At 41.3% G+C, this 27,342-nt stretch overlaps 2 protein-coding genes across 2 annotated transcripts in view; one reads left to right on the plus strand and one right to left on the minus strand.

The window, feature by feature from the left end:
* Positions 1–11,280, plus strand: part of pptc7a (protein phosphatase targeting COQ7 a) — a 49,999-nt gene extending 38,719 nt beyond the window's left edge. The window contains exons 3-6 of the mRNA XM_028825403.2: positions 1,857–2,055; positions 5,350–5,473; positions 6,806–6,935; positions 7,870–11,280. Coding sequence (XP_028681236.1) covers positions 1,857–2,055; positions 5,350–5,473; positions 6,806–6,935; positions 7,870–7,928 — 512 coding nt within the window. The 3' untranslated portion in view covers positions 7,929–11,280. The remainder of the gene's footprint in view (positions 1–1,856; positions 2,056–5,349; positions 5,474–6,805; positions 6,936–7,869) is intronic.
* Positions 11,281–11,924: 644 nt separating this feature from the next.
* The window catches only part of rad9b (RAD9 checkpoint clamp component B), a 29,518-nt gene continuing 14,100 nt past the window's right edge, over positions 11,925–27,342 (minus strand). Inside the window, exons 10-11 of the mRNA XM_051921369.1 lie at positions 26,785–27,025; positions 11,925–12,080 (exon numbers count right to left, since the gene is read on the minus strand). Of these exons, the coding sequence (XP_051777329.1) occupies positions 11,982–12,080; positions 26,785–27,025 (340 nt within the window). The 3' untranslated portion in view covers positions 11,925–11,981. The remainder of the gene's footprint in view (positions 12,081–26,784; positions 27,026–27,342) is intronic.

Genomic DNA, 27,342 nt, shown 5'->3' on the forward strand with positions numbered 1-27,342 from the left:
ACCAAAAAGTTCGCCAAACTTTTGCATCTGTTCACGACCACACACTTGGGTGACAAACCAGTTTACCCCTTCCGGTTCATACGCGCCGATGATTTCCACATGTGTTCAGTCTCTCCCTGTGCATTCGCTGTGAACTCTTTGTGCTCTATTTCGTTTCCTTTCCGGTTCGTATGCGCCAGTGATTTACACACGTGTTCAGTCTCTCCCTGTACAGTACATTGTTCTCGGTCAGATGTGCATCGCTCAGAGGGACTTTACCTCAAAAATGTAATCTCTTCTCCACCCAGTTCCTCCTCACTTCCTTCATGTCGGAACTCGACTCATGCAAGGTTAGTTTTCTGGGTTGTTTATGGTTAGTTTTTGTATAAATTATGGATTTTTCAAATGTTGTAAAAAAAAAAAAAAAGTGTTTTTAGCGGGCGGTTCATAAGGCTATAGTGTGAACTCTTGCAATGTTAGTTTTCTCTCTTCAAGGTTTTCTCAGTGTTATTCAATGTTTTTACATTTAGTTTACTATTACACTACACTGTGCATTCTATGGTATAATTAACTATTTTTGTGCTTAAAAATCTTCATATATAAAAATAAAAAATTTATATACAGCTCATTCGTTCCGGAACGGATTAATTGTATTTACATACAATCCTAGGGGGGAAATTACTTCGTTTCACTGCAACCATGTTTAGATAGGTAGTACCCAACAAATTAATGTCTGCATTAATGACTGGACCCAGGTTTTCCCAGTAGATCATTGCCCAAAGCATCACTCTCCCTCCTTCAACATTTGTTCTCTTTCCGAGGAGGGGAAAAAAGACATTTAGGCACCTTACCATTCACATGATGCAACCCAAAACCGAATCCTTCGTCCATTGCTCCAAGGTCCAGTTTTGATGCCTACATACCCATTGTTGGGGATTTCAGTGGTAGAAAGGTGTTAATCCATACTCCGCATGGTTTAATGCACTGTGTGTCATGACTAATCACTCCTGTAACTATCATTAAAATTATCTGGGCCCTACTTTGTACTAAATGTGAGAGCCTTCGTTGACCTCCTACATTGATGAATCTTAACTGCCTAACACTCTTACAATAAAACTTTAGGGTTTTTCTTTCCCCCTAACGCTATATATTACCAAACACAAAAAAATAGAACTTGGCTGCATATTGTGTCTTGAATGTGTTGCCTTTTGCTTTGGTGTGGATTTTTGACTTCTCCAAAATAGTGAACAGGGTCTGTGAATTGTCACCAATGATCCACTGAGCTATTCTGCGTCACTTCAGGCAGTTGGCGTACTCTGGAGGCCAAAGCTGTATGGTGCGTCCCTGTCACACCTGTGTTGCCATGAACCGACTGTTGTGATGGGCGAGGTATCACTTAATGAAAGTGTCAGTTGTCAATAGTCCTATTGAATCCTATCAATAGTAAATGAATGTAGGATGCAAGTGTTGAACTTGAGAAGAGGCTTCTCATTGGAGTGCTGTTGATTGAACAAGCACATGCAGAAGAAACAAGTGGACAGGCCTGTAATGTTCATTATGGCGCATCTTGTGCCCTACTTCTCCTTGAGTTGTGGGCCTTTGCAGCGGCCCTCCTTTATGTTAGCTCAGTCTTGCTCTTCAGTGACTTCCATAATACAACATGGGGTTTAAAACGTTACTGAAGTAACCTGTGACACAGACTTGGTCCATCTGTGATTAAGGACATGTAAGACAGCTTTATTTTATTTCTAAAGTTAACTATTTTCATGGAGTGCCATTTTGAAAATGTTGAATGGCAGGTTGTGTTTCTTGCTGTTTGTTCACTGTGTCATGCCCATACACAAGCCTGACCAGCATTCCTTTCATTTTCCCATCAGGCAGCAGTACAGCATGCATCGTCGTCCTGGACAGACAGAGTCATCGGCTCCATACGGCCAATTTGGGTGATTCTGGCTTCCTTGTAGTGCGTGGTGGCGAGGTAGTCCACCGTTCTGATGAGCAGCAGCACTACTTCAACACGCCATTCCAGCTGTCTATTGCACCCCCTGAAGCGGAGGGGGTGGTCTTAAGTGACAGGTGAGTTAAGGGGGCAGGGGACTTTTAGATGGGTTTAGTCCAAGCATAAAGGTTGCATTTCAGTAAGCTACAAATCACCTGTTGTACTTCATATTTATTACTTTTAGTTCCAGGTGACTTTAAGATCGGGATGTCAGATTCACGTTCCCATGAGTCAATTCTGTTTCCAAGCCATTTTGCGAGGTAGCCCACTGACACTTACCAACATTGTAATGCTCCGACTACCAGTTTGGTACTCTGCTACCTCATGTTACACCTTTGTCTAAGGTGTGATGCTGCCTGTGTTTTTATCAGTTTGTAGTAAAGAACAACAGAGTAATGTTGTTTAGCCTGGGTGGGTAGCGTTGAAGGCGATGGAGAACAAGTGGAGGAGATCAGGATGATGATGATAAGTTATTGGCTGCAGAGTTCTCTGGATTGGCCATCAGTGCCAACCAATGACAAGAAGTGGGCAGGATTTAGGGTCATCATTCTTACTGAGAGAAGAGTGACCGCAGGGAAGTAGTATTACAGATAGAGGGGAAAGTGATGACAACGTAAAACAAATCATCTCACTCCTGGGAGATGGTGTTGAGGTAGAAGACATGTTATATAACTGACCTGGCTTTCCAAGCAAAAAAAAAAAAAATTTAATTTGATATTCAAGAGCCTCCTGAAGTGTTGAGCCAATTAAGAAGATGAAGCGGTGGGGGGGTGCATGCTGAGTTTAAAATGTCTGGTGTAAATGAACCATTTTTGCAAACTTTCAAGTCTAGGACATGCTGTGAGCTTTTTGCTGGAGATTGAGACAAAACTCCTCGAACATATGCTCAGGCTCAGCCCTGTCCTTATTTGGCCCAGGCTGGCTTATGCTCAGAGGGGGCTTGTCTCTGATGTCATGACACGTCCCCCGTGGAAACTGGCCAAGGCCGAGTTATTTTGCCTTTCTCTGTTTTGAGCTCTGAGTTCTGCCAACAGAATGGTATGTTCAGTCTCAAGGGATCAGTTTCTTTCCTCTTTCCCTTGGCATATGTCCTGATTGCAGTTTCTCTGATGCCTAAAAGTACTTTTTTGGGTTGGAATATTTGGCAGGACAAACTCGGATGGATACAGGAACCCCACAGATCTCAACAGGTGTTATCATTGCGTTTTAAAATGAGGTGTGATATAGTGAGAATTCCTGCAGTCGAATGACCGGCTCATTGTGTTCTCTGTGACAAGATGACCGAGTGCTTTGAAAGACGATCACTTCAGGGAGAAGAAAGTGTTGGCAGCACTTACATGTCTCATTTACCAAGACAAATGGAACTTGTTAAGTGATTGACAAGTTTCTGCAGTGGTGAGGAAAGTGGAATTTAGATCAGTTTGTTTTTGTAATTGGTGTCCCTATCCCATCACATGCACACAATGATGGACCCATGGTTTCTGTTTCTCACTCGTTTACTCAAAACAGCCTCTAACATTACAGGTGCATCATGCAATTGTCTGTATATTGTTGCATTTTGGGCTCACAGAGGGTTTCGGTCATGTGCTTTCACCACCCTATGTGAGTGAACGCCCCCCAAAAACACATGCCCACACATACACAATTTGATTCCAGACCCATCTCCTCCAAAGACGTTGCGTTTTTATAAGACCTCATTTGAGCATACATTTAGTTCTTGATGACCAAACCCTTTAACAGTGCTGCCCCCTAGTGGCATATTGACTGTGCATATGTCTTTCAGCATTTTCTTAGTGCTATCCAGTCCGTTTCCGTCAGACTGTTCAGCACCACATTTTCAGCATACTCCTCACTGCCCTTGTTTGTAATTTATTGGTTGACTTCATTTGTAAAACAAAAACTTATGTATGTGTGTGTATATCTCTCTATTATTAAAAAAAAAAGACCTTGGGACGAGACTGCGGCAAGACGTGATCTTTTGAAGAGAGATCTTTGAGAGACAGAGGCGCTTTAACTTTCCACGAGACGGGCAGGTCACGTCATACTTAAAAGCTTTGGAAGCAAGTCCCGTGATATATGATACACATGCAGAGCAGATTAGAGATAATGGAAGTAGGAAAATTCGAAAGTCTCCAGAAAATGAGAGTAAAGCTCACATTAGCGCAAACAAATGGAAAATATTACTCGGTGAAATAACGGAACAGTGGAAAAAGATCAAATAGTGTTTGAGGATGTCTGGGGGAGAAGAGAGACTAAGGCAGTGACTTCAAAACGTTCAAAGTGGCGCACAATGTGCAGATCACACGGCACAGGAGCACTAGCATGCCAGCAGCTGACTTTGCTTATAGCTGTGCCTCAAAATTCATATGTTTGTGCTGTAAACATAGGGTGTGCCTGCCTGTTTAGGCAAAAATATGGTGATGAGGTCTGGGCCGAGAAATCTTCCTTTTCTGTCAGATTTTTAAAAGCTTGAGGTCTGCAAATGGAGGTGTTGAGCTAGGCTGTTGGCTCAGTTGACCACTCTTTTTATATAGTGCGTTTCATTAATTTAAGTTAGAATTAGGCTGAAAATAAAATGAACCGACTGCCCAGGTTCACCGTTTAATTAAACTTTCACGTCATATATTACTTTTCTGTAGTGATACCAATCCCAGGGTGCATTTCAAGAACACATAACAGGTACGGACGGCGGTGGTTACTATCGGTGCACATGCAGACTGTGTGATCAGAGAGTGAGGCCGAGTTTAGGTTTGAACCAACAGCCAGTCCAGTCCTCTGTCCGCTGGGGTTCACTCCCTTCCAGGTGGTGTTACCTGTTGGATCTTTTCACTCGGCTTCTTGCAGCGCTGAAATTTTTTTAATTCTCCTCTAATGAAGTCCAATCTCTAGATTACCACTTCCCTTCACGTACAGCCTTCGGTATTAACTAAACCAAACATGTGCTGCAAGTAACCTTGTGTCACCTCCACTGCTACCTGCACATATACTTCTGCCACTCTCTCTATTTATTCATAGGATTCTGGTTTTAGTTTATTTATTTATTTGTGTATGTTCACTGTCTGCAGGGGCACATGCAAGCAAACATTTCATTGTACATGGTACTTGAACACATGACAATAAAGAATTGAAATTGAAAGCATTTCGGCATTTTATTGTTGCAGCTTTTTAAAAGTGAATTTTAATCACTCCATTGTGTTAATGAAATTGGTACATAAGCAAACCAAACAAGCTTGATAGACTGCATGGTCTTGTCGTTGGTCGAGCCGATTTATTAATAAGAGATGGCAGACGCTGACATGCACGGCTGTGACCTTAATTGGTGATATGTTTCTTCCTTTACTTTGATTGCCTCCATTGTTGTTTCTCCACAGCCCGGAAGCAGCAGACAGCTCTTCTTTCGACGTACAGCTGGGTGACATCATCCTCACGGCAACAGATGGTCTGTTTGATAACATGCCGGACTATATGATCTTACAGGAGCTTAAGAAGCTAAAGGTAACGGTTCTGTTATGAATGTTTTGAGCCTGCAGCAGTATTGTTTGCTCCTGTCGTTGACTTCAGTGGAATCCATTATGCACTCTCCCCTGTACGATACCATACTGTAGTGTTAACAAACAAGCACCAGACGTAGGGCCTCATGTGCTTGCTTGTAGTTTATGGCCAGATATCAGCATCTGATAATCCGATTCAGGCCCATGTTTGGTGTCCCAATTTTCTAAACTGTTGTGGAATATTTGGACCCGGACAAAAATAGGCAGACACAGAATGTCCCAAACGCACTCGTTTATGCCTCTTCTGCACAACACAATCGCGGTGCACTAATCACCGTTAAAAACGCAGCACTTCGGTGTGTGGCGGAATGGCTGCAAGCGAGTTAGGCTCCTCTTCTTGGCAGCACTTCAGGATGTCAGTTTATTTATATAGCGCATTTAAAACAACATAGTAATGCTGTGGCCAAAGTGCTTTACAATAATAGAATCAAAGAAAAACAAAACAACATAAATAGAAATAATATATGAACATAAAATAAAATACCTAATAAACAGAAGTAATGTTATATAATCACAATGAGGAATCCATTACTGAAGGTCACGGAATGCAAGTGAATAGAAATGAGTCTTTAATCTCGTTTTGAACAGTTCCATTGTAGACGACTCTTTTTATATGATGAGGTAAAAAGTTCCACAGGTGAATCAGGTGTGGCGGAAGGGCTACATACCCCAATTCTGGAGCTGCCCAGGCATCCCCTGGCGGTGGCCACGTTGCTCCACACGGTTGAGCTTCCCGGGTCCGTGGCCCCCATACAATTCCAGGGTGGCTGCCCTCTTACATTCCAGGGAAGATCCTGCCCTTCTTCCGGTCCTTCCCTTCTCGCTGCGTCCCGGTGGGGCAAGGTCCCTGGACGTCTGTCACACTGTATAATAGGTGATGTTGTTAAGGCAGTACGTTTGGTTACTTCATAAGCACATTCCGCAGTAATAATAATAATAATTCATTACATTTATATAGCGCTTTTCTCAGTACTCAAAGCGCTATCCACACAGGGAGGAACCGGGAAGTGAACCCACAATCTTCCACAGTCTCCTTACTGCAAAGCAGCAGCACTAGCACTGCGCCACCTGTGAGGACGTCACAAAGTGCACAAGTTTAGTTGCCCGCAATCAATGCTGCATCTACAGAGAAAAGTCGGAAGAAAAAGCAAACCATACATTTGGCTAAACTCTAGGCTGAAGGTCTTTGAATGTGCTGCTGTTTAGCGGTTAGTGTTGGACTCTTTTTAAAATTTGAGATGTGTAACAGATGTCATCGCCTTCTATTCTTTTGCAGAACACCAACTATGAGAGCATACAGCAGACGGCACGGAGCATTGCAGAGCAAGCCCACGAGCTGGCTTATGATCCAAATTATATGTCCCCATTTGCACAGTTTGCTTGTGACAATGGATTGAATGTACGAGGTAAGGCACCGACTGTGGTAATTATGGCTGTTTATTATATTGACACACACACACACACAGTTTCGTTGTGCATTTGTGCTGAAATGTCCCTCAGTGTTGATAGATGTAGAGAGTTCTGCCTGGGTTCTCTTTAGTGTTTAAGCTCCCAGTGAACACTCCAGTATCTCCAGTAACAGGGTTGCTGTCTTGGACGATATATTGCTCAACAGCACCAGAACAGGGTGTGGTTATCAAATATGCCCATAAGAATCACATATCAATGGTCTGATTTATTTTTGAACAAGTCCATGAATGTTGATAAATGAGATCACCATCGCTGGGTTGGGGGAATTTGCTCAAGTTACCTGTGCAATTGTAGAGTAAATGGCACAGAAATACACACTTGATCATCATCTTGCCAAACAGATTGGTAGTCAGTGATGTGGCACTGCATTTTGTGCCATGAACAGTGCATTATCAGGTTTTGATTAAAAAATAATGTGGTGGTTGCTGTGCATCCCCCTTATCCGCCAGACCTCGCTCCTTCTGACTTGTTTTTGTTCCCAAAATGAAAATTGAGACTGAAGAGAAGATTTGCTATTGTAGAAGAAATAAAGGGGAGAAAATGCCGGCGGCTGCAGACATTGTAACTAAAGAGGAGTCGGAGAGGCACCGGTACAAGGGCATTGCATTTCAATGTGCCTGAACGGGAATTTCTGAAAGTTCTATAATTGAGTTTTACCAATTCTGGGAATTTCTAGTCCACCCCACCCTCCTTATATTCAAAGGCTTGACTTTTACCTGGCGTTTCGCGGAGAATGTCAGTTCTACTTAAGGTCATTCAGGCAATCTGAGCGCTGAACGTGTGCCCCTGGCCTTCACCTTTCTAAAGCTTAAAACAACATGCCATTGTTAGCAGGGCCTAACGCAAGTCCATGTTTCTTGTCTTCTGCAGGAGGTAAGCCAGACGACATCACCGTTTTACTGTCTATAGTCGCCGAGTACACAGACTAGCCAGCACTTTGGGCTCTCTCTGTCTTCCTGTCTCCTCCTGTGTTCTGGACCGTTTCCTGCTGGCAGGATGTGGACTCAACCTTCAGGACTCTGGACCACTGGGACATTGTCAAGGCCCCATCCGGAGCCTCCTTGTCTTGAATTGTCTAGGATTACCTCTGCCAGGAGCCACGTGCGGCCAAGTGGTTTGTTACTGAGGTGACTTGGGATGCGAAATTTGACTTAAAATGAAAAGCCCCGCCGCGTTTTCAAGGAATTGTTCTGCCCACGGCAGTACCCTAGTGTGATTTGTTTTGTTGTAACTCAAGATTGAACTAGAAAGTATGGGCTGGTATAAAAGCAAAAAATTTAGTCTGCAATATAAATGTAAAGGAATGTTGTAGGATTTGATGCTCACGGTTGTCTCAACTATAAGCCCCCCTTCTGTTTTTGTACGTATTTGATTGTGGCCATATAGCACTCAAGTACTTTATATGAAAGGGGTTGGCATTAAATGAACTGCCACACTCAAGATGGCTCAGTGTGTCGAAGAATCAGCCTCACGATTATGCCATGTGGAGCTGTGGGCTATTAGGCCCTGGCCGTGTCTCCTCTGCCATTTGCATTTCTGGATGGCTGCTGGAGTCGTTGCGTAAATGGGAGACGCTTTGTCGCTGTTTGATTTGAGGTGGGGTGATCTCATTGACTCGCCCCTGCATTCCTAGAGTTCCCCGTCACCTAAACCTGCCAGTACTTGATAAGACATTTGTGTGTTTTTATCAGAATAATAGCCTGCAGATTTTAACAATGGACGCTCATCTGATGTTTGGATCTGCACGGGCTTTTCTTTACAAATTGGAGCCTGCTCCCAGTTGCCTTGTCAGCCAGTCAGGGAATGTAGTTAGAAGTCGAAGGGGTAGAATTTAATGTTGGATTGGTTCATTATGTGCTTGACTGCTGGGTCGTGCACAGAGGTATTTATAAAACATGTGACCCTAAGAAAAGCGGCCTTAGCGATTTTGATTTAACACGGTTAGTTTGAAGAGCCGTAGCTAAGGGTGCGGTCAGCTACTTGGTGTCTTGTATAATAAAACGGAAAATAGCTTAGCAATCAGATGAGTTAGTGGAGCGAGACTCCCTCGTGTGTAAGTGTGCGTGTTCAGTTTTTGAAAACTATTGGAATTATTAAAGGGACTAGATACAGTGAAATATGTTTCAAATCTTGGATGGAAAGAGCAGACCAGCGTTTTTTTGCTTTTCACTTCCTCTGCTGGTTTGCCCATAAGTCCAGTTTTTGGTCAATCTGAAGACCATTCGTGAATGGATCCACTTTGAAATGGAAGCGAGTTGTCACTCTGCACCTGAAGTGAACTGAATTTTTTTTTTCAGACTTTAAAATGCCTATTAAAAAGTGACTTTTTCGAAACCTCAAGTCCCCCCCCCCAAATCCCCCGAAAAATTTTTATTTTTTAATTGGGGAATAGTCGAGGCTTGAACAAACGTCCCCCGTCTGCCTTTGTAAGATTTTGCAGATGTCTCTTTTATTTGGCTAGAATATGTTTTTGGTTTTGAATTGAGGCCTTCTTGAGCTCTATGTGTGTGTGCGAGTGTGTGTGTGTAGCGGTCTCAGCACAGAGGTCACGGGCCCCAGAAACTCTGTCTCTGTCGTGTGTTTGATGTTGTGAAATGAGTCTCGTCTGTACTGATGAATTGAACTTCTCGGTCAGTGTGTGTGTGGACTTCAGCATCTCTCCGTTGAATGAAGAGGTCTCCTGTTTAACGCCGCCTTTTTGTTTAGAGTTTTAAGAGATGCTCTTAACGCACAAGAACAATACTTGCATCTGGTGGTGGTGGTGGTGGTTAGTTTTGTCAGACCAGGTATTAATAAAGGTATATTTTTATACGTTTTGGTTTAAAATGTGGTCTGCTAGTTTTAGTAGAAGTCCTTTTAAAGAAGAGGCTCTCGTTTCCACCTGTCCTTGTGTTGCACGCACATCCACTTTTAATTTTTGCAGTCATTTCTGGTTTGCCCCTCTTTCCGAAAGCCATCTTTGATTAATATGCCTATAGATATTTTAAATCAGGTAATTCTGGGGAAAAGTCGTCCAATAAAAATGATTTCATGTGTTAGATATCAGCATTTTTGTTGCTATAGAATTGTACTGTATATTTGCATAACTTGTGCAGCTTTTGTATTTAATTTAAAATATGACTGTACATGTACTATGTACATGTTTGTACATTATTTCAATTCCCATCATGTTCATAAAAGGGTCCTCCATGCCCCCCCACCGCAGCTTAGCGCTCAGAGTTTTGAGTTATTGCGCTTTCACAGAGTGTTTTGTTTCGTTTCTTTTTATCTCCTGTCTAATCTTTGAACGTCGTCAGTGGAGGTCTCTGCTCCTTTCCACCCTCGGAGTCTGTGGACTGCAGGTTGTGCCTCACGGTGCATTGATTTGAAGTTCCTCCTCTGTAGTATGCGGCCCAGTGCTCCAAGACGTCAGACCAAGCCACCGGTGTTCGTCTCTTGGTATGGGCAGTGGTGACGGCATCATTTTCACATCCTCATCAAAGAGGAGGAGCGCTAACTGTTGCTCAATAGCAGGTGGACGTTTTCATTAAACACGAGTGTGGCAGGTGCACCAAAGATCATTTTGTTTCCTTGCATTTTTTTTTTTATAGAGCAATACTGTAAGAAAAGAAAAACAATTGTTTGGCTTACTGGCCTTCCCCCTAAGAAGCTGCTCTGAACATATCCAGCATTTCATGTGCTGCATCTCTACAAAAGCCAACTGCGCACAAATACAAAAAAAAAAAAAAAAAGGCCTGTGGCCGTCGGCCAGCCGATGGATTCATAAGAGAATTGCATATTTGTAAAAGGCAAACTTGTTGGACTGAAAATCCACTTTGGTGATATTCACCTGGACCTGGAGGAGATGATCGGTCCACAGTTTGTGTCACAGGTGATCACTTACTTTATTCAGAGTGAGTGTCGGATCACTTGCGGATTGTCTGGTGTATCGCTCTTTTACAAAAGGTGATCTTACTCTTCGGAGTATTTTGTTACACTTGAGGCCATTTGTAAGACAAGCTACCTCTGTTGAAGGCCGTCTTGCCTTGCGGAATACATTTTACTGTACCGTGCTGCTTTAATGTTCAACTCTGCTGTGATTGGATCCTTGCAGTCTGATTACAGAGAGTGCAGGGACATGTTGACCTGTGTGGAGAAATCAAAATTCAATTGAAACCATGCAACCTGAAAGGCATTCCTTCTGAAAAACCAATCTACCCTCATCACCTTCGCATACAGTTGACTTTTGGAGCAGTTGTTGTCATAAATCTGATTTCACAGCGACTATGCGTCAAGTAAAAAGACTGCCAAGCAGATAATGGCAGATGAGTTACTCTAACTCGTGTTTGCATTGCCTGATATATATAAAACAAAACACGAAGTGAAGCTCAAAGCAGTTCACCAATGCAGTGGACGTGATATCCGCCTTAATATTTAATGTGATTTCCATTTGTGTTAAACTCCTTTACTGCAAAGCTAGCTTGTCACTTCACACACACGCACAGACCCTGGTTTTCTATGTCTTGATATAAACGTTCTATACTTAAGGTGCTTCTGCTGTTGACAAGAATTCTGCTTTCTCACTCTTGGTGGTGGTGTGTTAACTGCACATGCTTTTTGTTGTGCAAACCAATAATGCAGGAATAGTTTCTGTAAATATGTTTTAAGAGCTGTAAAATATTTAAATAAAGAATATAGTATTTATACTAATCTGTGGGTCTGCTTGTCATCACTTAGCAGTGTAACGTCAAAGGAGGATATGCAGTCCAGTGAACCAACAGCATATAATAAATTTATTTTTAAATAAGCTTGTAACAACAGGAATGAGAAATGAATTCTGAATTTTGGTCAAATCCCCCAGGTGATGGGATGTCCTGGTTTAGCTGGATGACAACCCAGGTTAAATAAAGAGTCTGTTCAAGTTGTGTGTGTGTGTGTGTGTTTGCAGTCTAACTTGTTTGGTAATGTTTCAAAAGGCCTCTTAAGTCCGGGTGGCTCTTCTCCTAATCTTCGTTATCACTGGAGCAAACCAAGTTCATCATCTCCTCAACGTCCCCTGCATTCTGCTGTGATGAGATTGCACCAAACAGCAGAGAGCAAATCTGGAAGAAAACAAAAAAAAAAAAAAACAAATGAGGTTGCCCGCTTTGAAATGTATTTGTCTTTATACTGAATAATCTGTTGAATTTAGGATGATGAATCATCATCATCAATCAGGCCAGGCTTTTGGAACAGCTTCTGTCACGCTTGTGATGCAGTGACACAATTAGAGCCGAGAGCAAAATCCATTCATCCGGCCATGTTCCAGACCCGTGTCGTCTTCTACTGTGAGTCACATAGGAAAAAGTATAATCGAGTCACATTGACCACTAATGCAAGAACTAAAGGACTACTCTGTGCTGTTGTAAAAAAAACTGTTAGAATGAAATAAGGAAATGTTTTAGCTTTCAGACGACTAAAGAAAACTGCAAAATAAAAGGTGCCAGGGTGGTTCTTCAGAGCAAAGCCATAGGGCGCAGGGGTCTCCAACTCCAGTCCTGGAGGGCCGCAGTGGCTGCAGGTTTTCATTCTAACCCTCTTCTTAATCAGCAAGCAATTAACTCCTTTTCCTTTCATTTTAATAGGCTTCAGTCCTCTGAAATGATTCGTTTCTTTGTTAAATGGCAGCCAAACAGAAATGAGACCTGAAACGAGCCAACAGATGACCAGCTAAACTGAAACGTCAAACTCCAGCCAGTTTTTTTTAATGAGAAGCCAATTCTTACTGTTAATTAAAGCTGTTATTGAATATCAGGACTTGTTGCTGCTCTCGTTCTGCCACAGCCGACTGATTTTCTGTTTCTTCCAAGACCTCCTCCAACCTGTTTTGGTGACCTGAGCAGACCAACATGACCAAGAATTTCACTTTTCTTTTTGTGAATTTTCCCTTGGGGATTAATAAAAGTATCTATCCCTCTATTTTCAGGTTAGCTGGTCATGTGGTGGCTTGTTTTGTGTCTCATTATTGTTTGGCTGCTCATTTTATTAAACTTGTTATGGGTAGGATTAGAAATGAGGACATTAGAGGGTTGGACAGTTGGAAGCCAAAGTCAGAGAGGCGAGATTGCGTTGGTTTGGACATGTGCAGAGGAGAGATGCTGGGTGTAAAGAGCAAAGGGTACTAAGGATAGAGCTGCTGGGGAAGAGAAAAAGAGGAAGGCCTAAGAGAAGGTTTATGGATGTGCTGAGAGAAGACATGAATGTGGTGGGTGTGACAGATACCTTGTTTTGCCTTAGTGAGTCGTTTTTTGCTGCTGATCAAATTAAAACTAATTAAGAAGAGGGTTAGAATGAAAACCTGCACCCCCCACCAGGAGCGGAGTTTGCCTTCCCTACTGTAAACTCTCAAAACCAGAGCCTTTTTGCAGTTTGTTTTAGTCATCAGAAAGCTAAAACACTTCATTTGAACAGTTTTTTCCAACTCCTGCCCCCCGTCACAGAGTAGTCCTTTAGTTCTTGCTTTGAGGGCCCAGCCGTTTCAGGTGTCATCTTTCCTATTGTTAAAGTTAAGTCTACTATCGTTTTACTCTTACTGCAGAGATGTGCTGTGTCACCTTTCAGGTTTAATGCCTCACTTGGCAGCACGCAAAGAATGGTGGTGTCGGTCTGGTCACGGTTCTCTCGGCTCAGTTCCTCTATAAAATTGAGTTAACAGGACTTTGAATTAGTAACAAAGGAACAACAATGGCTACCTGCCTATGCCTGGGACTCAGTATGTGAACTGACACCTCGCAGGAACAAGTCTCAGACCACACTTCTGTTCTTTATTCTCATTTACCCAGAAATACATAAAGGCTTCAATCTCTGCATAGATTAACGCAACAATGGTGCATGCCAATTTTCTCTGCGGAACAAATAGTGTAAACATTTACTTTGGTTCAACAACAGTATTGTGGTCAGCTATCAAAAAGTACCAGTGTCCCCAGAACTTGTTAATTTTTAAAGGAAGGTGGCAGTTCTGTAGAATACATTTTATTTATATTGCGCCTTTCCTATGGTCAAGGCACTTCAGAGTTTAAGAAAGAAACGGCAGGGTATACAGTATATAGAATTGTACTAAAACCAGATATATAGGCTTTTCTGAACTTACTATCTTACTCTTCTCTAACAGACAACATCATTGATGGTCTCCCACACATACAGGTTACATTAGCATCTTGACATGGAGGTAAACTGAGAGAAGGTTAATAAAGTCAAGTAGAGCTAAAAGCCAAACTGAACAGATGAGTTTTGAGTTTTTTAAAACAATTAATGGAGTCGGCTGACCTGATTAATTTTGGTAGGTCATTCCAGAGTCTGGGCGCTATACAGCTGAAGGCCCTGTCATCCATGGAGTGTAGATTAGTGGGGAGCACAACAAGATTGCCAGAATCAGAGGACCTTAGTGGGCGGACAGGCACATAGTGATGGAGAAGGTCACTGATGTAGTTTGGCGCGAGGTTGTTTAAGGCTTTGTACGTTATTAGTGGAATTTTATATTCAATCGTGTAAGACACAGGGAGCCAGTGAGGGCAAAGCAGGATGGGTGTGATGTGCTCGCTGCTGCTGGTCCATGTAAGGACTCTTCCAGCAGAGTTTTGAATACACTGGAGCTGTGATAGAAGATTAGAAGGGGCACCTACCAGTAGGGAATTATAATAATTCTGGACGTGATAAAAGCAGGGACAAGTTTCTCAGCGTTACAAAAGGAGAGGAAGGAGCGAACACGGGATATGTTACGGAGGTGAAAGTAAGAAAGTTTCTTAATGTGGTTTATGTGGGCAGAATAAGAAATGACACCAAGATTCCTTGCATCAGAAGAAGGTTTGATGAGATCACCGTTAAGAGTGACTGGGAAGGAACTCATTTTATTAAAGTCCCAATTTGCAGGAGTTCAGTTTTGTTGCAATTTCTTTTGGTGGGTGAGACACTAATCAAAGCAGTCTGACGATTCAAAGTTGGTGACTCTTTAGCATGACCGGTAAATATTTGTGTCCTGTAGATAGCCATCAACAATAACCTGTCGCTGAATTTTACAGAAATTTTGCCTTTTCTTTAAAACGCTGGTTTATCGCCCATTACACATGCTTTACAATTAAAAAAAAAAAAAATGCAGAGATTCTTCAAATAAGTGGAAGCTCACATTGTCTGCGTTCTTCAAAGTTGAGAGCAACCACATAGCTTCACGTAAAGGGACATGTGCATCTGTGCTTGGCTGCGCATGGAATGTAACATTCATAATTTGATATCAATTGCCTCAATATTAAAATTAAAATATTCTAAATGTTCTCAGTTGCTCAGATAGGTCACGGCCTAGTGAAATCCTGAATTCAATAAGCAGGCACAGAAAATGGCTGACTGGATGGATGAATTGACTGGACTAAACGACAGTAATTTGTATGGCGTTCAGTAGAAAGTGTAGTCTTGGTTAGGTAAATATTGGCATAAAAAGAATAACATTCTGGTTGAAATAGTGCAGATCTTGAAATGAATTGGAAATCATTGGACTGTGGCGTCAAGCCACTCAAACAAAGTATCACAATATGAAACCCTGTAATGCTGCATTGTGTTAAAAGTTTCAAATCGTCCGCTCTCCACAAACAGCCCGGTACAGACCATTTGTTTAAATCGGAGTATCTCATTTTTGGGGTTTAGTTTCTGGTTCAAACAGCAGCCAAACTCTACTTCACAAAAGATTAATAGTCAGGAGATGCGCCTTGCTCCGATTTTAATTTATTTTATGGAGTTAGAGTGAAACTGAAAATACAAAGAATTACTGATTTAAAACAACTTTGCTCTATACTTTAACTTAATAAAGGCTTTGCTTCGATGGGACTTATTGTGAAACATGCTGTCTAACTACTGAATTCCTGTAATTCTATTTCTGCTTCCTTACAACTGCTATATTATATTAATACTAGCCATGTGCACCCAACTAAGTTGCGCGTGTTAAAGTTGTCTGTGAAGGGCTCCCTGTTTAAACGCGGCTGCCAGTCGTGAAGTGGGCCCTTCGTCGCACAGCATTATGATTTTTTTATAAGGGAAACAAAATTAGAAAAGAAAACCCTTGGACATTGATTTGATGGGAATGGCCTACTCGGAATCACTGTCCGAAGAGTAATTATGTGGTGGTGTAGGAGCATTTCTGCTTCTCTCCGTTCACAGTCCGTCTCGTTTTCACGATGCTGTCGTTTCCTCTCGCGATCTCTTCTCAACCTTTCTCCAGTCTCACAGGTTGCACAAAGAGTAAGGCAATATACACGGAGCAATGGTTATAAAAGGGGTACACATAGGTATCCAGGCTCTTTAAAGCATAAATAGGGATCACTTCACTGACATGTGAGCAAGCCACGGTACAACTGTGAGACACGCAGCACTCGCCGGCTACAACGTAACAATAATAATTTCCGGAACGTGCTGTTACGTTGTCATTCATTTTACCCATTGTCTTTTTTTCATTCATGTGTTACGTAGGCATGTACCTTTTATCTTCGGCAATCTCATTCTCTAACCAGGCCTCAGGAGCTAACCAGCGTAACACTGTCCACCACCCCTTTCGTTATTCCGGCACATTGTTGACATCCGTGAGTAACAACAACGTACTAAACTGGAAGGTGGTCTACGCATGTGTGGAATTCGCGGACAAACAAAGATCAAGATCCAAATGAAGATTATATATAAAGATTAGTTAATTTAAAGCACAACAATATGTTTAGCTTGAATGTCTGTGTTTTGAGGTGTGACTGGAGTACTACAGACTTCAGTAGTATAAGCCTGGAGGAGATTCTTAATGCAATGCCTATGTTTTAGCTGTCTCTCTACTGCCATCTAGTGCTTCTTCTAATTCATTCGCAGACAAACAAAGATCAAGATCCAAACGAAGATTATATATAGAGATTCCTTTGAACATCAAACAGCTCTTCTGCGAGACAGAACACTGTATTTTCATAACAACCACATTGGTGTGATCTTTGAGAAAATTGTCTACTTCACTGGGTTACAAATATGGCGTTGAGTTTTTTGGGTTTTTCCCCAAAAAAAAACAACCCACCTTTGTGTAGCAAAATTGTGAAAATTAAAGAGGTCTGTGGAGGAGCCTATGGCTGGTAAGCATTTGGTGGCAGCAGTAGACCACCTGGCTCAGGAACACCACGTGTCACTGCATGCCACCAAGTTCACTTGGGATTTGTAAATCCTGTCATGTATGAGCCACCTCATGTCACGTATCTCACAGCTTTTCTAACTAAAGCTCCCTGGGAGATCTGCATGCTGGATAGTCTGTCTTATGTGAAGGATGCCTGGCCAGAAAGTGGAAGAAGAAGAATGGCCAGCAGCCCATTTAGACAACAGGTGAGTGTGTAGAATTGCCCTTCATAGTCAAGATTAAAAGTTGTTGCCTGAGGAGAGTGACCAGTGTGCATTGACACCAGAGTTTTAATTTGGCACACCTTGACCCCAGAATTGGTCTTGTGATTTCTTCAGAAGTGACTTTTTTCTGGTGTCGAATGTGGCTTTGGTATAACGTTCCTGTGGAGAATTTACACCCAAGGTTTATGGGCTAGTGTCCTATGAAAGAGGGGCAGAAATGGTACTTGAGATGGCAGTAGAGGTAGGGATCGACTGATCGATTGGGTGGGGTTATGATCTGCTTTTTTTAACCACTTCCTGTCCACTTCGGTTCAATTAAAAATCATCCTGCATCTTGGCAGGTTATTTACAGCTGGAGAGGTACCAGGAGACAACTGGTGTCACAAACTATTTACTGCCAGTAACACTTATTACAGGAAAGTCTTCTGGTCAACTGCTTCCACTTACGTTCTGTTCAGTGCAGCTAATATAAATATTAAATGATAATTGTGAAGGGCTTATAACTGAACTTTATTTTTGTTCTCTGCAGTAAAACTAGAGGCCAAGTTTCAATTCTGAGATCAGGGAATGAAACATAGTTGAAATACAGGCAAGGGGCCAAACCAGAAACGTATAAAGTTTTAAAAGCCAGGGATCGATAGCCAAAAACCTTCAAGCTTGTTATTCATATGCTAGTTTTTGGATCAGCAATCACAGACAACCAGAAAGGTCGACGGTGCCGGCGCTAATGCTTTCATAAAAGTGATGTCATGCTGTAGAATACATTTTTCTGATTTAAATGCCGACATTAGCTTAATCGGGAACACCCAAAAAAAAAAATATTCCAGGGCACCGACCACCAGCAGGAAATTCCAAACAACTTTTTTCCCCACAATAAACCATTTCCTCACACCTACACCTGTAATAATTTCCACAGAGGAGCAGTGCAATTATTTTATTGAATATTTCACTTCTAAAAAGGTGGACATCTGCTCCTCATTGTCTGCCTCCAGACCTCCATCGCTGGATGTTTCTACATCAAAATCAATGGGCTGCCTCTCCCAGTTCCTCTGTACCACAGTTGAAGTTGAGAGCATCATACAGAGGATGTGACCTTCAACGTGTTCATTGGACCCTTTTCCTACTCTTCTGGTAAAAGCTAATGTATCAGATTTAAGCCCTCTTATTGCGGATATCTTTAATCACTCTCCAGAGCAGCGCAGTCCCATTGGCCCTGAAAACTGCAAAAATTATACCTCATTTTAAAAAACACTAACTCTTTGGATCCTGAAGTGATAGCAAACTATCATCCGATCTCCACCCTTCCATTTTTTGTCCAAGATTGTTGTTTTGGTTCTGGTTCACCTCAAATTCAGTCTGTTTGAAAAAAAATTCAGTCTGGTTTCCAAACTTCTCACAGCACAGAGACAGCCCTGGTCAGAGTCACCAGGGACCACCTGAAGGCTGCTGACCATGGCTCAGCATCACTCCTTATCCTCCTGGACCTCACAGCTGCATTCGATATGGTAGATAATCTCCATCATATAATTGGACTTTCTGGCATTGCTTTAGAGTGGTTGGAGTCCTATCTTACAGACAGGGCCGCATATGTGGCCTTGGAATGGTAAATCTCATACCCACACTGTCACCTGTGGGGTCCCACAAGGATCAGTCCTTGGGCTGACCCTCTAATATCTATATGCTACCCCTGGGTCACAGCATCCGCAGGCATGGAGTTTCATTCCATTGCTATGCAGAGGATACGCAGCTCTATGCAAGACTGGATTCGACTTTCCTCTTGAAAGAGGAGGCCTGGATGTCCAAGAACTTCCTTAAGCTGAACAGCACCAAAACAAGCTCTAACAGTACCATTACCCTCTCCCCTTCTGTTACAAATCTGGGTGTCAAGTTAGACTCCCATTTGTCTTTTGATATGCAATTTTACAAAGGTGATGGATATGTATTCCTTCATCTCTGAAACATAGCCAAACTCCATCCCTACCTCTCCCTCGGATGCTGAAAAGCTGCTTTATGCCTTTGTCTCATCCAGACTGGACTATTGTAATGCACTCATCAGGATACCCAACAAAAGCAACAAATTCAAAATAGTGCTGCAAGAAACCTGATGAGGGTGCAGAAATATGAACATGTTTCACCATACGGAGATGGATAGGGAGCCAAACAGTTTACTCACCAGTGTATCCATGGAAATGCTCCACAATATCTTAAAGAACTCCTTATACTACAATCCACTACAAGAAACCTCTGTTTTACAAATACCCACCACCTTCGCCCCCCCTGTGACCAAACTTCATACAATGGGAGAATGAGACTTTGCAGCCGCTGCTCTGGAATGGCCAACCAGAGAGCCTGAAAACACAGCAGATTGTAAAAAAAAGAGCTAAAGACTTTTCTATTTAGGAAAGCTTATTAACAAGAATGCTATAATTGTTTTATCTGTTTATCTTGCTTTGCCTTGGTTTAAACTTTGATGTAGCCATTACTGCCTACCAAAAAGTCTAGGGATATACAAATAGGCCATACATGAAAGAAAACACAAAAAGCTAAATAAAAACAGGCTCCATTTATTTATTGTCCAAAAATAAAAATATGGAGAAAGATACACAAAACAAGTAAGGCGTGAGAACCACACTAACCGGTGTCTATCTTCAAAGTTCACAGAGAGAAACTATTTGCATTAGTTAGATGGCTAGCTTACAATTATGTTTCTTTAATAAGCAACCCAAAGCCAGACCATCCAGCCCTAACTCTCCATACCTTGCTCTGTCCTCTGTTTATGCTTACACTTACACACACCTCTCCTAAAACCCAAAGCTTAATTTATAAACCTACACCCCACCTATAAGTTGCTTATTAACTCACCTGGGTTAAGTGGGTAATTAGGGCAGGACCCAATTAAAGGTAAACACCAAATATAAAAAGAAAAGTCTAGAGTAGGTCGTAACATACCCCACCCTAAAAAAAAAAAAAAACATAAATTTGTATACATTAATACGGGTGCAGCAATTATATTTTCTTTACCCTTATGCTTCGATTATAATTTTAATCAAAAATGCATTAATCTGATTAGATACTTTATTAATCCTAACCCTAATTAAAACATACCATTTAAAAAGGTAATAGGATTGTGATCTATAAAAACGATTATGGAGAGTACAGATTAACCAACATAAACCTCAAAATGTTGCAAGGCCAACAACAAAGCCAAAGTCTGTAGTTGAATACTGCAGTTGGTGTTTGAGATATAGGATGTTCCACTCTATTGTCATCTTCCTGTAGAACAGCTCCAGCTCCACAAGCACTTGCATCTATGTCCAGCTTAAATGGCAATGTAAAATTAGGAGCAGCCAAAACAAGAGCAGTCATTAACAGATTTTACATTTTCAAAAGCATTTTGGCAATTACTCCATTCAAAAGTTTACACTTAATCAAAAACAGTCAATGGTGTCAACACACTAGAGAAGTTTTTAAAAACTGATGGTATCTGACCATACCCAGAAAACTCCCACTCTGTTTTAGGCACTGGGAACTTTAAAAGCAGTAATCTTGGCATCAAGAGGTCATACCTTTCCATGGCCCACCTGCTGTCCAAGATAGGCAACTGTCGCTTGTCCAAATTCACATTTAGCCAAGTTCAAAGCGAGGTTAGCCTTTTCAAGACGATCAAGAAACTGCATTAATTGCCCGAAGATGTTCTGTCCAGCTTTTGGAATAAACCACTAGATCATTGAAGTAGGCCTCACAATTTTGTAATCCTGCTAGTATAATGGTCATTAGTCGTTGAAATGTGGCAGGAGCATTCCTCATTCCAAATGCCACCACTTTATATTGAAGAAAACAATCCAGTGTAACAAATGCAGACATTTTAGAAGCACGTGGAGTCAGAGGCACCTGCCAACACTAACAGATCAAATTTACTCGCATAACAAGCAGAGCCAACTATCAATACAATCGTCCATTCTTGGAAGAGAATAAATCCAGTCTAGTAACTGCACTTCTTTCGATAATCAGTACAAAACCAGTAAGTCCCATCTGTCTTGGGTACTAAAATGCATGGTGAACTCCATGGACTACTGTGAACAGCAAGAGCATTTTCCAACAAATATTCAACTTCTTTACCCATAAGTATACGTTTAACATGATTTAACCCTATAAGCATGCCATTTAATTGGCTGTACCTCAATATGATACAATACATTTGTAGAAGAAGGTACATCAGAAAATAACCCAGAATGAGCAGTTATAAGACTTACAATATCAGCACGCTCGGATTTAGGTAAATAAATTCTGGAAGATTACATATTTTAGAATTTGATAACTTGCTGCTCACAACAGGTGCTTAGCACATAGGCACAGCTAACACCACCGAGGTTAAGGCCACTCGACTTAACCCTCCATTTATCCTTTAAAAACAACCTTCCACCCAACTTTGACAGTTTTAACATGACAATCTAGTTTTACGTTTACGATCAGGAGTATGGAGGAGATAATCCCGGTCACTCATTACGCAAGGACCAGAAAAACTAGCTTGCAAAGCAGAACCAGGGACAGGCAATAGAACCAACACTTTATCCCCTAGCTGAAGACTTCAACCTCAAATTTCTTATCAATAGTGCTTCATTTTTCTTTGAGAGGACTCCAAAGTTTTTAGCCATTTCACAAGCATAGCTCAGTTTGTGACGAAAATCACAATCCAAGAAGTTTTTTAGTAGTAGCTGAAGTTTCAGACCTCCATCTTTTAGCAACTTTAAAAGGTTCCCACACAGTATGACCAAATACAAGCTCCGAAGGACTAAATCTTAGAGAATCTTGAGCTACCTCTCATAGCAAATACAAAAGGGATCTCCTCATCCCAGTCTCTCTCAAACTGATAATTACACAGCATAGACTTAAGGGGTTTTAGAACGGTCCCATCAGACCCTACAGATTCTGGATAAGCACTTGATATTTTTTATGCTTTACTGCTAACTGCTGTAAAACTTGGCCAAACAATTTAGACATGAAATTAGACCCTTGATCCGACTGTGTAACTTTAGGTAAACCGAATATAGAAAAAATTTCAAAGCCTTTACAACAGGCAGGAATTCTCTTTTTTATTAAAAAAATACCCTCAGGATAGCTTGTGGCCCTGCACACAATAGTTAAATACGGATTTCCAGATTTTGTTCTAGGCAATGGGCCAACACAATCAATATGTTCAAAAGGTCCCCCTATTACTGGGATTGGATACAATGAAGCGGAGGGAATCTTTTGATTTGGTTTTCCAACCATCTGACAAAGATCATGTTTCACAATAACGTACATCAGACCATACCCCAGGCTAATAGAAGTGCCCAAGTATTTGGTCACATGTTTTTATTCCCCAAATGGCCAGCTAAACAATGATCACGGACAACAGACAACACATTTAACCAATATAAAACAGTAAATTTGATATTTTACATGCCATTCAGGAGTTAAAGCGGATGATTGACATTTACGCATTAAAACTCCATTTTTCAACAATAAGCAATAGACAGTTCACTCAATTTTTCCTTAGACAGAGAAAAAAAAATATTCAGGGTTACTCTTTTGCTCCATAATAAAAAATTGCTCTTGTGAAATGGACCAAGGCAATAAATCAGTCTCATTTGGCTTTAATTGTCTTAAGTTTCTCATCTTCCGGCAGTGTCAACAACTGGAAGTCTGACACACTGATCAAGATCATCAAGACAAGTTTGATAAATTCACATCCAATTCCTCAGAACTATCTACTCCAAGTCTTTTCTGTATGTGTTGTGACTTGTGCACAATCCAAAACACTTGAGGAAACTGGCATGCCAGTTCATCAGAACAAGGTGGGTATAGGGTTTTCCAAAACCTCTGGAACAGGTGACATTACCTCCAGCCAAGCCATTGCCCAATAGGAATGTCACCCCCACCACAGGACATCTAGAGCACACTCCAACAGTAACAAACCCTGACACCAAGTCAGATTTCAAAAATCACTGTATGAAGTGGTACATCCACATAGCCCATTTCAAAAACTTGCACTAATAGACTTGACCCTTTTGAGGTCTTCTCAGAACAAAAAAAGGACCGACAGGCACCTGTATCCCTTAAAATTAACAGGCTTTTCAACATCAGGATGGTCAGGTGTTACCGAGCCATTTGTAATTAAAGGCTCATAACCCTTACTAACAACCTCTCAGACTTTTCTTCAAGTTGTACCAGAGCCACACTTTTTGGATCTTGACATTTCTCTTTCAACACCACACAATTAGAAATTGCATGACCCGGCTTTCTACAATAAAAACACGCTTTTGGTCTACTGCTGCATTACTAGAAGTCACCGATTTATCCTGTAATAAAATTCTGATGAGGACCCATTCAAACCTTACCCAAACTTATTTCTGGGAACTAAACGAATGTTTGCTAATATTAAAATTAGGATTAGGTCGAGAATGGTCAGTATTTAAGGCCTCAACTTCAAGTTCATGAAGTCAAATGATTCGTCTAGTTTCAAATTCCATCCTTCTCATCTACATAGCCACTTTTCTTTCACGCTCTCTAACTTTCAGTTCTTCCAATCTAAGCTCCTGTAATTTAAATTCTTGACATTTTTAACTCAAGATCAAGTTCTCCTCAAAATGAACTATAGTAGCTGTATTTACAACAGGATCAAAACAATGCTCAGCTACCTCACCTGGCTGTACTTCCTACATCAATGGGAGTTACAACAGCAGCTTCTGAAAGCAATGTGGGTTCTGCCTCAGCACAAGTATCAGGTAATGCAACATCGCCTTCCAGAATACTTGCTGAAACCTCCTGGTTAAGCAATACCCCCAATGTTATTAAATTACACTTAAGTTCAGACTGCATTTCACTCTTACTAGCATGACAAGATTAGGAGATCAAAAAAGTCCGTAATAAGAAAGATCTGCCTTTCTACAATTATCAAGCTTAACAGTAGGAGCACTAGTAAACTTATGCAAAACTAAAAGTAAAAACCTGCTACAATATACAAAAAAAAAACCCTTCAAAATTAAAGGAATCACTTCCGATTAACCAACTAATTAAGTCCACAATACTTTATTACCAAACAATTGCTGATGTACTGAATATACCACCACTTAAAGGCTCAATTTTTGAATATACTGGTTTTATCTTGGTAGAGTAATATATATTGCTGTACTGTCCCCTATTGTATTAATAAATAGCCTTTGTCAGAATGCCTAATCTCAGACTTACCACTGTTTATAAAGTTATTATAGTATATAACTTATCCCCACCTTCCCTTCTATATCTATAGGCAATTAGGTGTAGTAAAAAACAAGCAGAAGTTACAACTTAATGTATTGATAATATTCATAAATATGCAAAGTACATTTGAATATTGGCAACCATACAACCTGATAAATGGTGATGTGCAGTTTCAGGCGGTACACTGACTTGTTACTTAAAATGTCTCTCGTTAAAGCATCATTGGTGCTCAGCTTTCTTCAGAACAGGCCGCAAACCAAGTTCAATAGGACTGCCGAGTTGTGCTCTCCATTGTGTTTTCTTCAGTTCATGGTGGGATTGTCTTCATCAGTTTGCTAAGAGATATGCTTCTTCGTGATCAGAGGTTAGTAAGAATGTGGTTGAACAAGCAGATTTATAGATTCTCTGTCCAACCCCTACAGCCCATAGGACATCATGGTACTTAAAAACTTCTGATAGAAGCCAATTCCAAACAGCCATGCTTCAGACCAATGGGGTAAAGAAAATCTTAACACCTGCCATCCCTCAAAACCATATGTTAAAGTTCAGCTTAGCTTCCTTGTGGGGTTGAAAGACTTTAGCAGAGAAACACACCAAACTGGTTTAAGGGCCCCGCACCCCCCCTCCTTCTCTGTCATAAAATTCAGAAAGACCCATTCCTAAGGGGTTGGGGGTAAACACTAATGTAACACCAAATTACATTGCTTTGCCTAAATTACAACTAAAGACATACAAAATACGGGTGGCGCAGTGGTAACGCTGCTAACTTGCAGTTCGGAGACCCAGGTTCTCCCTGCGTGGAGTTTGCATGTTCTCCCCGTGTCTGCGTGGGTTTCCTCCCACAGTCCAAAGACATGCCGATTAGGTGGATTGGCGATTCTAAATTGGCCCTAGTGTGTGCTTGGTGTGGCTGTGTGTCCTGCGGTGGGTTGGCACCCTGCCCAGGATTGGTTCCTGCCTTGTGCCCTTTGTTGGCTGGGATTGGCTCCAGCAGACCCCCGCGACCCTGTGTTCGGATTCAGCAGGTTGGAAAATGGATGGACATACAATATATTTGTTATATGCAAAATCTTACATCACAACAATACTAAAGCACTTAGAGAAAAAAACTAAAGTCAACCCAGGACCATCAAAAAGATCCCAGACAAGCCCCCAATATGTTACAGCCTACCAAAAAGTCCAGGGATATATAAATAAGCCATACACAAATGAAGGGGGGGGGGGGGGACAAAACAAGCTAAATAACAGGCTCCATTGTCAAAAAAAACCCACAAAATATGGAGAAAATTACACAAAACAAGCAAGGCAGGAGAACCACACTAACATAGCTGTCTAACTTCAAAGTTCACAGAGAGATACAAACTATTTGCATTTATTACTTAGATGTCTAGCTTACAATTATATTTCTTTAATAAACAACTAAAAACCCAAACCATCCAACCCTAACTCTCCATACCTTGCTCTATCCTTCTCTGCTCGCTCACACACCTCTCCTAAAACCCAAAGAAGCTTAATTTATAAACCTACACCCCACCCATAACCCAGGCTAAGGAGCTGCGCTGGTATCCCGAAGGTTGCCGGTTCGAATCCCTGTCACTGCGAAAAGGCCACTGCTCTGCTGGGCCCTTGAGCAAGGCCCTTAACCTGTAATTGCTCCAGGGGCGCTGTACAATGGCTGACCCTGCGCTCTGACCCCAAGGGGTATGCGAAAACTACCAAATTCCTAATACAAGAAATTGTATAAGGTGAAATAAAGAACAAAAAAAAAAAAAAAAACTTAAATGGGTAATTAGGGCAGGACCCAATTAAGGTAAACACCAAATTAGAATATAAAAACAAAAGTCTAGAGTAGGTCGTAACAGTAGCACTTTGAGATTTACTGCTAATGTAAAGTGCCCTATAAATAAAATGCATTATTATTATTTATTACTTTCAGCCACCTGTCTGTGGCATCAATCAGTAAAGAAATGTAAAAATGGCAACGGCTAATAAAAAAATACTGATGCTGTTGGGAGACTAAAACCTTTATAAACTTTTTTTTTTTTTTTTTGCATTAAAATAACAAACCTACACAAATGGTCCAAAGAACAAAAGGAGAAGCAGAGCTGAGTTTTAAATGAGCAAATCTCAAGGCTCAGTGATAAAGAAGATGCTCCTGTTGATTACCCTCATTGTTACCTTGTTGCACGCTGGGTTGGAGTGGATGATTTCAGAGTGCGTGTCCTTGGATGTTCCCTCAGGGGCTTTTCTGTTTTCCATTGAAGAATTTGGTTTTAAAAGAGGGCTTCCCTGGCTTGATGGAACCAATTCATTCGGTGCGGTTTCCATCATACGCTCCTTCACCATTTTGGGAAAATGACTGACAGATTCCTTCTGGTCAGCAGAGAGCTCTACCACAGAATACTTGGCTGTAGTAATCCTTAAAGAAATTTTAAAAAGTAAAGTGATTTTAATGTTCATTCAAAATTTTGAGAGCATACATTAGATGTGTTGATTTTAATAAAGTCTTGTCACTGCAAATGTGAAAGGTTGTGCTTAAAGAAACTATGTGGAAGTTAAGCTTAATTTTAAATTTATTACCATCCGCATGTTGCACTTTGTGTTCCAGAAGCATAAAGAAGAGAGGGAGGTTAGGAGCGGGTGCTGAAATGGCACATTGCTGCACCCACCACATGACAAACCAATTCAGGATCCCAGATTAGGACCCGAGTGCAGCCATGTGACGGGTGACACCTC

Source organism: Erpetoichthys calabaricus, chromosome 18 (genome assembly GCF_900747795.2).
Source record: "Erpetoichthys calabaricus chromosome 18, fErpCal1.3, whole genome shotgun sequence".
Classification (NCBI taxonomy): Eukaryota; Metazoa; Chordata; class Cladistia; order Polypteriformes; family Polypteridae; genus Erpetoichthys; species Erpetoichthys calabaricus.